This window comes from Hippichthys cyanospilos, chromosome 3 (assembly GCF_059441005.1).
Source record: "Hippichthys cyanospilos isolate Australia breed blue-spotted pipefish chromosome 3, RoL_Hcya_1.0, whole genome shotgun sequence".
Taxonomy (NCBI): Eukaryota; Metazoa; Chordata; class Actinopteri; order Syngnathiformes; family Syngnathidae; genus Hippichthys; species Hippichthys cyanospilos.
The window spans coordinates 18461950-18471432 of NC_142371.1; the positions used below are offsets into that span (position 1 = coordinate 18461950).

Sequence of the window (9483 nt, forward strand, 5' to 3'; positions counted from 1 at the left end):
CGTTTAGGGGGAGTTTTGTTTGCTCTGGATGGAGCTGACGACGACGGCGATGACGTTAGCCGCCGCACACTACGATGAAAGAAAATCTCTCCCGAAAGTTGGGAGTAAAGTGTGGCATACGCCCATTTAAATGTGATTGTGAAGCCGAGTAGTTAAAACACTACAGGTTTCAAACCCCGCTGAGAAAAATTGGAATCCAAAGCCACACCAAAGAACACAGCGCTCTCACGAAACGCGATCCCCTCCGTAATCGGAGGATCGGACCTCTAAACGCTAATACTGACTGCTTTCTGCCGACCTGAGAGTGGAACGGCGCGCTCGTGGCCTGTGATTGACGGCTTCGAGGCGGGGCTTCCGTGTTGTGCGTTTGGCATCTTGGCCCTGAGGTCACACGACCGTATTGATTGGGACCACGTTCCTTTTCTCGACTACTTTTGAACTACCGGCTCGTTCTTGATCTTGTAATGAAGCATGGAGCTGCAGATTTTTAACTGGCAAACTCATTTGAATGTACTTGCAAAAAGGTTTATACATATTTTTAGGCTAAATGCTAAAAACATAGCATTTTTTCCAGCACTTGCGCATAAATCATGGAATTATGGGGAAAAAATGCCACAGACATCATTTTCAAACATATATGGGATTGTTTTTTTTTTGTGAGACTTTAAAATTTCTCTTATATTGAAATTTGAGGCAACTTTTATTAACTGCAGAAATAATAGGGGGATATTTATACATGACTTTAACTCCTTTAAGAGACATTGATGACTCTGGGAGCTCGCTGCACTTTTTGTTTTGATTTCACAACGAGGATGTAACCAGATATGGCCAAAACTTATTTAAAAAAGCATATCCTTAAAGACATTACAAAGGTTAATATTGTCTCCAAATATCGGGTATTGGCCTCTGGGACAACTAGTAGACTGGTCGGCACTGATATTAGTAAAAAAATAAAATAAAAAAGATAAATCTAGCTGTACTACAACAACTTGCAAACATATATGAAAGACATTCTGTATATTTATAAATATTTGTTAATGTATTTGCAAGTACTGTACTTTCAAAGATATTTGGACTCTGCATAGCATTTCTTCTGTGAGATCATGGGAAAAATAGGCTGTATTTTGGGCATTTAGCATGCAAATATGTTGGAACGAGTTTGCCAGAGACGTTTACTCCACGTTTGCAGCTCCACGCTTCCAGACTTTTGTTTCCCTGTCCTATTGAAAGGAATAATAGTCGAGAGGAGTTGCATCGTAGCATGGATAAAGTTCAAATTATACTTTTAGTGGGGTACATACATACCGTATCATGTTATCCTAACACGCCCTTTAAATTTTAATATTTGTTCTATTAAATAGTATTCTTTATTTACATTTGATTCCCTTCCTTTCATAGTGTTTATTTTGGCTGCACTACTTCCAGTATAGCTATGTGGATTTGTGTTTTTGTCCAATTAGATTTCAGCCTCCAGGGCCTTCAAAATCTACAGCGCTGAAAAATACAATATGAACTACATTAGCAGCGAATTTGTTTCTTCAAACAATTAGATTTTCCTTAGATGGGCCAGCTCAGCATTTTTTTTTCGTCCTGATTGGTTGGTAAGAGCAAGCCAAGGCAGAAAAGCGCAGCATGTCTGACGCAATCTGCGCATATAATAAACTGCATCTCTGGCGAGTATGACATGTTGATGTGTTGAAACTTGTATCATATTAGTCTAGAAATATTGATTTGTGTTACATTGTTTTTGTGACGCGAGTGTAGAGACAAAAACTCGCTTTGAATAATTTGAGACCATCAATTTGGCCTTTACTGATTTTGACGGCATTATTTCTGGTATGCATGTACCCCACACTAGACAAGCTGAAAGTGGCCTCCGCCTATTTTGAGAGAATCGAGACAGCTTATTATGATGCGCATCCCCTCAACCAGACTGATGCATGTTTTATTTTTTTTTCCCTCTGAGAACATGCACATACAAAAAACTTAAGCCGCCCCCGCTGCCTGACATCAGGGGGAAAGTCTTTGTGCATGAACAAGCATAGTTGAGGCACAGCATGGAGTAGAAAAATATGGTCTATTTTAGGGGCGCGAATGTGCAAATATCAGCAAATTATGCATTTTTTTGACTTTCGATTGGAATTGTTGAACTCTGGCAACCATTCAGCATACATTACATGCAATGTGTATTAAGAGGAGAGAAGCCCAGAAGTGATTTTGTTCGGTACCTTACGCCATCTAGCGGCGTTGTTGAAGTACAGCAGCAGAGACCATGTCTCATTAGCAGGAATGCTAACTAGCTTCTTCAGGGGAACCGCCTGCTTAAAAGTTTGCAATTATATATATGAAAAAAACCCACAAAGGATGGAATGCAACTTGCTGGAAAGGGGGGGGGGGGGTGTAAAGTTCGAGCGTCTGTGAAACTCTGTCCCCTTCACTCACATTCGTTCTCCCGGAGGACGTTAAACATGTTGGCAGCCAAGCTGGTGGGCTCCTTTCGCCCAGGCTGTACAAAGCCCTCATCTTCATCGCCGTCGTCATCGTCGTCGGCGTCGCGGTCACGCTCTTCCTCGGGCTCCGTGCTGGACTCGCCGTCTTCTTCGTCGTCCCGCTTCCCGGCGGCGTCCTCCTCCGATGTTCGACCTTGTAGGGCCAGGATGTCCGGGATGTCGGTGTGGCTTTCCCAATGCTCTGAGCATCAAAGAGAAATATTTTTTTTTAAGTCAATTGACCTCAGTTATTTCCATTGACGGCTATAAACGTCATACAGCATTTTTTGCTGGGGCTTAGCATTGAACTAGCAGTCTTTCACTAGATGGAATATCTTTTGTCTATAGGAAAAAGCAGTATAGATGGATGGATGGATTGTGAGAGATATTGCCCGCTTGACTGCAATGTGTGCTTATTCCCAGTGGCAAAACAAAAGATCTTCTTACCTTTGAGGCAGCTGTAGCCACGCGGTCTGAGGCAGAGGCACAAGCGACCGTCAGTGGCTAACCTCAGGAGGCTATTGGCCGCCCGGTAGACATCATTACGGGCCGCTTTTGCCGTCTTGTAGCCTCTCCTTTCGGCCCAGGCTGAGGAGCAACGAGAGCCTCAATACGGTGTGATCTCCGAAAGTCGAGTAATTTGAAGTTAAAAGACATTTTTAGGGGAATGACACTTCAAAGGGACATAGAAAAACTTCAGATAGCAATAAAACTCCCTATTTGTGATAGAGAAGAGAATGACAATGATTCTGTTCATGTTGTCGGCTACTGAGTGGGAATTTAAGTCGCTAATTGCTTTTTGGGGGAAATAAGTAGCTGGAGGGGCTGGAAAATTTGCCATATTGGCAATGTCTGACGGTGCTTTTTGTAGACTAGCTCCACTCTTTGCAGCCATGTTACAAGTGCACTAAAGAGCAATACAAACTGGAATCAACCATAAAAATCACATAATAGCCCAGTTGCACTTATATAACAGCTTGAAAAAGTGACTAATTTACCGGCAAATCCGGCAAATTTTACAGTGTGCGCTGATAAAATTTTCATCCAGTCGCACAGTGCAGTTACTGATACAACATCACCTCATATGCCAACGAAATAAAATATCAAAACACACCAAATAAATACCAATGGAAATAGCCGTAAAAGGCTTTGACTTTGAAGTATGCTTTTGCTACCAGCCTGCGATTCAGTATCCGTTGCCGTCACAGAATCAACGACAAAACCCTTAAAAAATCATAATCAATCACTGATTAAGAAACTGCTAATCAATTACGCTGTCATTGTATTATGCTGTATAATTCCCCAGCGTTAGCGCGAGATGCTAATTATATGGTGCATTCAAAGTCACGATATTTCAGACAAAGAAAAAAACGAAATAATGTTCACTAAAGCCAAATGTCTTATTTTAAAGCATAGGTTTCAAACTCCAGTCTTCCAAGGGTGGCAATCCTTCATGTTTTTGATTCTTCTCAATCAAACACACCCGATTCAAATAATCAAGATCCTTTTCAAGATCGTGCAGAATTTGCTGATGAGGTGATCATTTGAATCAGATGTGCATGGGGAAAAAAAATCCCAAAACATTTCGATTGTGGCTACTTTAAGGACTTCCCTTTCTAAAAAGAGAGACACGTACCCTCGCAAACATCCCAGGCGGTCCAAGGGGCCTCCACTGAAACCTGGTCTCCTTGCTGGGTGTTGAGTTCCTCTAAATTCGGATGTTTGAGCTTCAGCACGGAGAGGAAAGGGGTCCTCTCGCAAAGATAGCCCACAGAGCTGTACGGCTCCTGCAGCTGCGAAACCGGGTAGATGCCGGCCAGGATCTAAGGAAACAAAATATGTTACAAGAGGCATGTTTTGTTTTTGCAAAAAGGCGCCCCGTACCTGCAACTGTTTATCCACGCAGGAGGGGAAAACGAGGCCGGGGCAGTCGCAGAGTTTGACGGTGGGAGTGAGGTAGTAGGTCTGGAAGTATTTGGTATGGCCCGGAGTCCGTGACACGCTCACCACCTTCCTGCCAACCAGGCTATTGATTACTGAGGACTTGCCAACATTTGGGAAGCCTGAAAAAAGAAAAGGAAAAAAAAAGTGACTAATCAGGCTTGTTTTCCGTTTAACCCGTGTAGCATTTTTTTTGAACATATGCCGCAATCCAATTTTTGTGGCAAACATTGGCTCTGCATTTGAAGTGTGATAACTAAGTCATTCATGAACATATTTTTACTTTTGACCATTCAAAATGTTCAGTGGCATCAGACCTATCCATACATGTATTGTTTTTATTTATTTTTGATACCCTCTATATACAATAAAAGCAATAATGTGCTATGAGTGAAAAAACAATGATGTGTTTAACTATATAAAAATGAAATTCAAATTGGAATGTTTGATATGAATAATTGGGGCCTTGAATATGTTAAACTCTGAACATATTCACGACTCTTCAAAAAAGCAATCAATGCAACCAGTTTAATATTTTTCTTAAAATGTATTAATTTTTTAAACTTGTCAAAATGCATTTTGTGTCTACAGTCGCTTGCTAAACGAGGCGATGAAGCCAGCAAAGCTAAACCGGTATTTTATTTTATAATGCTGTTTTCGACTAAATAATTGGCGGCAATCTTTTCGGGGGGAATTGACCCAGTTTTGTTCTTTCATACCCTTCAGTATGGCTCAAAAGTAACAAATAAACTTGTAAAATTGAATCTGTTGGTAAATAAAAAGGGCACTTATGTTCAGCATGTTGTTTTGTTAAATGTCACACAGGGAACTGACCGATGCAACCAAGGGTGAGTACGCCATCCTTGTAGCGTTCCTGCGTGGGGTTACTCATCTCCAGGGCGCTATCGCTCTGATGCTCCACCATCACCGACTGGGCCTCATCATCTGGGCCCTCCTCGTCTTGTTGCTCGGCAACGGCGTTCGACTGGATCTTCTGCTCCCAGCTAGACAGGTCGACTGCGTGCCGTGAAGGTGACATTTTGAGAGGGGCTCAAACTTATGTGTTAATGGCTGCACGGAATGTGTCCATGTCAACAAGTTCAACTGAGTTACCTCTTCCTGCTGTGATCTCATGACAGGCCTTCAGGATCTCCGTGGGACCGCCGGCGTAACTCCAGTCAGCCTTGCGCCTCATTCGCTTTTTCTGGAGCACTGTGAGCCAGCAAATAGATCAGTAACCAGCAGATATGTTCTCTGGCTTAGAGATCCCAACTGTGACATCTGTATTGTATCTTTGTTCATCTATCGAATCCCGATCTGGGACGCTCACCTGTGCTGTAGGTCTGCCCGCGGTGGGAGGTGAAGCAGACGATGTGCAGCTGCGGGAACTGCGACGTCATGTAGTGTTTCCAGGCGATCACCAGAGGGGGTGGACACAGGTCCACTTTGTTCAGCACCAGCACCACATGCTTCTTCTGCTCGACTGTGATGTAGCGGTACACCTCGGGAGGGAACTGCAGCACCTGGGACGCACGTGATGATGTCATCAACTCATTTATCATTGCCACGGACAGCCGTGCAAGTCAAAAATCCATTTTCACTCGGCTGATTACCTACAGTGATTAAACATTTACTTTAGTACTTGACTACCTATGAAGTAATCAATTCTTTTGAATTGTGTAAATCTACCAAAAACAGTGTCCAGAGTATTGTTACTTTCTTAATCCACCGTCCAGATTATAGCTTGGACAGCCACCTACCGGGTGCCGGATGTCCACGATGAGCAGGACAATGTCTGACATCTCCAACACTCGCCACAGCTGCCTCCACGTCTGAAGAAAAAAAAAAAAAGTGAATAAAGAAGACCTTCAGAGTTAATTGTTCATTGGTTACAATTGTCCATCCATTCGTTTTCTTCGCCGCTTGTCCTCGAGGGCGGCATGGATTATTTAAGAAAGGAAACTCTTGTGGGCAGCTCGGTGGGGCAGTGGTTAGCATGTCCGCCTCACAGTTCAGGGACACAAATTCAAATCCAACTCGCTCCGATCTTCCTGTGTGGAATTTGCATGTTCTCTCCGAGCATGCGTGGGTTTTCTCTGGGCACTCAGGCTTCCTCCCACACTCCAAAAACTTGCATGGCAGGTGTATTGGACATTCTAAATTGTCCTTAGGTGTGTTTGGGTGCTTGAATGGTTGTTCGTCACTGTGTGGCCAGCAAATGGCTGGCAACCAATTCAGGATGTCCCCAGCCGACTCCCCAAAGCGAGCAGGAATAGGCACCAGCAAGCCTGCGACCCTTGTGGGGATAAGCAGCTCTGGAAAATGGATGGATGTAGACTCTTGCCATCTAGTGGCATCTTCTATTGCTACAATTTTGTCAACCAGATTTTCTCTAGGTACTCCGGTTTTCTAACACATTCACCAAAACATGCATGGTAGGTACATTGGAAACTCCAAATTGCCCTTAGGTATAAATGTTTGTGTGTCCCGCAATAGGCTGGCAACCAGATCAGTGTGTACCCCACCCACTGCCTAGAAAAAAAGCTGGGATACACCTAGCACGTCTGTGATCCTCATGAGGACAAGCGCTTAAGAAAATGGACGGATTGAAGTACTTTATACATTACTTTAGGTAATTTTGTAGCCAATTCAATAAGTAATCATCTTTAAAAGCAATTAATTACTTTTGTTACCTAAAGTGATGAATTATGACTTCTTCGTTTGGCACATTTTACCTCCAAGTTGTGCTCAAAATGGCTGAGGGATCCGGGCGGGTTTCTGGAGTGCAAGTCGTCCAGGTACTGCCTGTACGACTTCTCTTCTTTCTTCAGCAAGTCGGCTCGGCTCATCTCGTAGTTCCAGGGCGGCCGCCGTGGGAAATCCAGGCCTGGAATAAATATAACAATGTCCCATTGACATTAAACACACTTGTAATTTGAGACACATCATGTGGAGAACATTTAAAAGGAAAACAAAGAAAAACAGAAACCTCTCTCTGGCGGGTAGATGTCCTCGATGCCAATTTCCAGTAGTTTTTCCGACACGGGTAGCAGGATCTTCTCCCGGGCCAACTTCTTGCGCTTCTCCACTTCCTCTTTACTCTCCTTTTCAAAGTGAAGACGAAACCTCCAGACAGGAAAAACAAAATTTTGACTTGCCGAATGTTTGGTGAAAGAAAGTTCTGGAAATGACTGGTACAAAAGGAATTTGGGACAGAAGTAAAGCTTTGCTTTAGATAATCAAGTATTAAAGCAACCTATTACTTGAGGAAATAAAGTATTGATTAATATGTTATTGTGTACTAAAGTCATCAATTTCAAAAACTACATGCGCAAAATCACCTGTTGGGATCATGCTTGCCCTCTCGGCCGGACGGTTGCTGGTTTATCCTCCGGATGTCCGTGGTCTCACTGTCAGATGTGTCCGACTGTCGATCTCCCCCTCGCTCCACGCTAGCATTGCGGCTACTTGGACCCGAGCCAGTATCACCTGATTTTTAAATATTCATATATTTCATGACTATGCATATATTTACAAATATTATTTAATAACATCAGCCAATGAAATACCACATTAAAGCTATTTGTTAGCCCACCAAAGTTCTTTTCCATAATGTGATAGCATTACGCTAGCAGAGTCTTTAAAGGTTTTGAAGAAGTGAAAAAGCACAAAGTGATATTCTCAATATTTATTATGTTTGAACAATAAATATTTATTGGAAATGGAATCTAACCGAATGTCAAATTGTTGTCTGATGTTAAGTGAAATGTGTTGAGTATCATGTCTCAAACTCTTGCTTGCAAAACAAAAACAAATAGCTGAAGGACGGCTCGTATCTAAAAAAAAACCCTCTGAATTCGAGTGGCTTGTATCTCAAGTACCACTGTACTTGGAAGTAGCCAAGAATGCTTTCGCCAGGATGTTAACTCCTTGGATAGCAAGGGTGAAGTACATTATTCACAGTGATGCGTAATGACATACAAATGATATAACACCCGATTTGTACAGTATACGAAAGTGTTGACACGACTATTGTTTTAATATCACAATTCTATTGCATAACAGGCGGTTGAATTGGATTATGGACGTTAAAACAAAAATTTAAATGTGCTGCAATTCTGCAGTCACGTATAAACAAAAAAATAAACTGACAGATATGGAAGGAAATGAATGATATGAGCAGTGTGAATGTTAATTAGCATATGTAAGAAGCGAAAATGTATAGTGGAATATTTCTAATAGTTACGTCCCAAAAACCGGTAGCACACTTACAATTAGTATTGTCAAAAGTTCCGACACAATGACAGTAATCAAGAGTGGCAGTGTCTGAAACTTTAATTGGCTAACATGCTAATGCTAACAAGGTAACGCTTCATGAATGTTTATTTTTATTTACCTCGCTTTCGTTCCCGTTTGACTTGCAGCTGCTTCTTCTTTTGTTTGTTGCTGAATGGCTTTTTTCGAGGCATGCCTATGAGGTCTCGTGGGCACTAATTCTGAGTGGAAATGTCGTCGCCAGCCTTCAACTGTTCACGGTAGTGAAGTTTCTCGACTCTGTCCACTTTCGATTGACGCCATGTTTCACTGCAGACTGCGGAGAATGTTGGGCGAAACCATCATTTTCACGAACTGATAGAGATCGGATTCTAAATAATTTAGCAGCGTGTGTATCATACGTCTACTATTGATTCCCCGAAAAGTTTAAAGGTGATTACACGATGTTTTTCTGTATTTCAACGGCTAAACACGATTGAAAGGGTCACTATATCGAACCGTAAGCCCCCGGACGAAGAGGTTTGTTAGTTTAGTCCACTTTTGTAAACACCTCACATTGCCGCTTTCAGGTGCTGTGGGATTTTTTCTATGTGAAGTTAATTGCGATGCTCTTGGACTAATACTATATATTTACACAAAGTAAACACAGTACCTCAATTTCACAGGCAATGACTCCTGGAATGTGTACACGGGTGTGTAAAAGGTGTGTGTTTGTCACCTTTGTTCACTCCGGCGAACGCATCCACGAATATTTGAATCGTTCGTACAGAACTATTTG

General features: G+C 42.3%; 1 protein-coding gene and 1 long non-coding RNA gene across 3 annotated transcripts in view; one reads left to right on the forward strand and one right to left on the reverse strand.

Moving 5' to 3' along the window:
- gnl1 (G protein nucleolar 1) overlaps nt 1-9221 on the reverse strand; it is a 9599-nt gene extending 378 nt beyond the window's left edge. The window contains exons 1-12 of one of the 2 annotated variants that reach the window (XM_088411281.1): nt 8827-9221; nt 7772-7919; nt 7420-7556; nt 7166-7317; nt 6191-6262; nt 5761-5953; nt 5544-5642; nt 5265-5447; nt 4374-4552; nt 4126-4312; nt 2937-3077; nt 2443-2691 (exon numbers count right to left, since the gene is read on the reverse strand). In XM_088411281.1, the coding sequence (XP_088267407.1) occupies nt 2443-2691; nt 2937-3077; nt 4126-4312; nt 4374-4552; nt 5265-5447; nt 5544-5642; nt 5761-5953; nt 6191-6262; nt 7166-7317; nt 7420-7556; nt 7772-7919; nt 8827-8899 (1813 nt within the window). In that variant the 5' untranslated portion in view covers nt 8900-9221. Of the gene's footprint in view, nt 2692-2936; nt 3078-4125; nt 4313-4373; nt 4553-5264; nt 5448-5543; nt 5643-5760; nt 5954-6190; nt 6263-7165; nt 7318-7419; nt 7557-7771; nt 7920-8826 lie in introns of both variants that reach the window. The other variant, XM_088411282.1, reaches the window with a different exon arrangement.
- On the forward strand, nt 2829-6076 carry LOC148426058 (uncharacterized). Its single transcript, XR_015865168.1, has 4 exons — nt 2829-3104; nt 5256-5462; nt 5570-5644; nt 5772-6076. It is a non-coding gene; the product is annotated as an uncharacterized LOC148426058 (long non-coding RNA).
- Nucleotides 9222-9483: the final 262 nt, after the last annotated feature.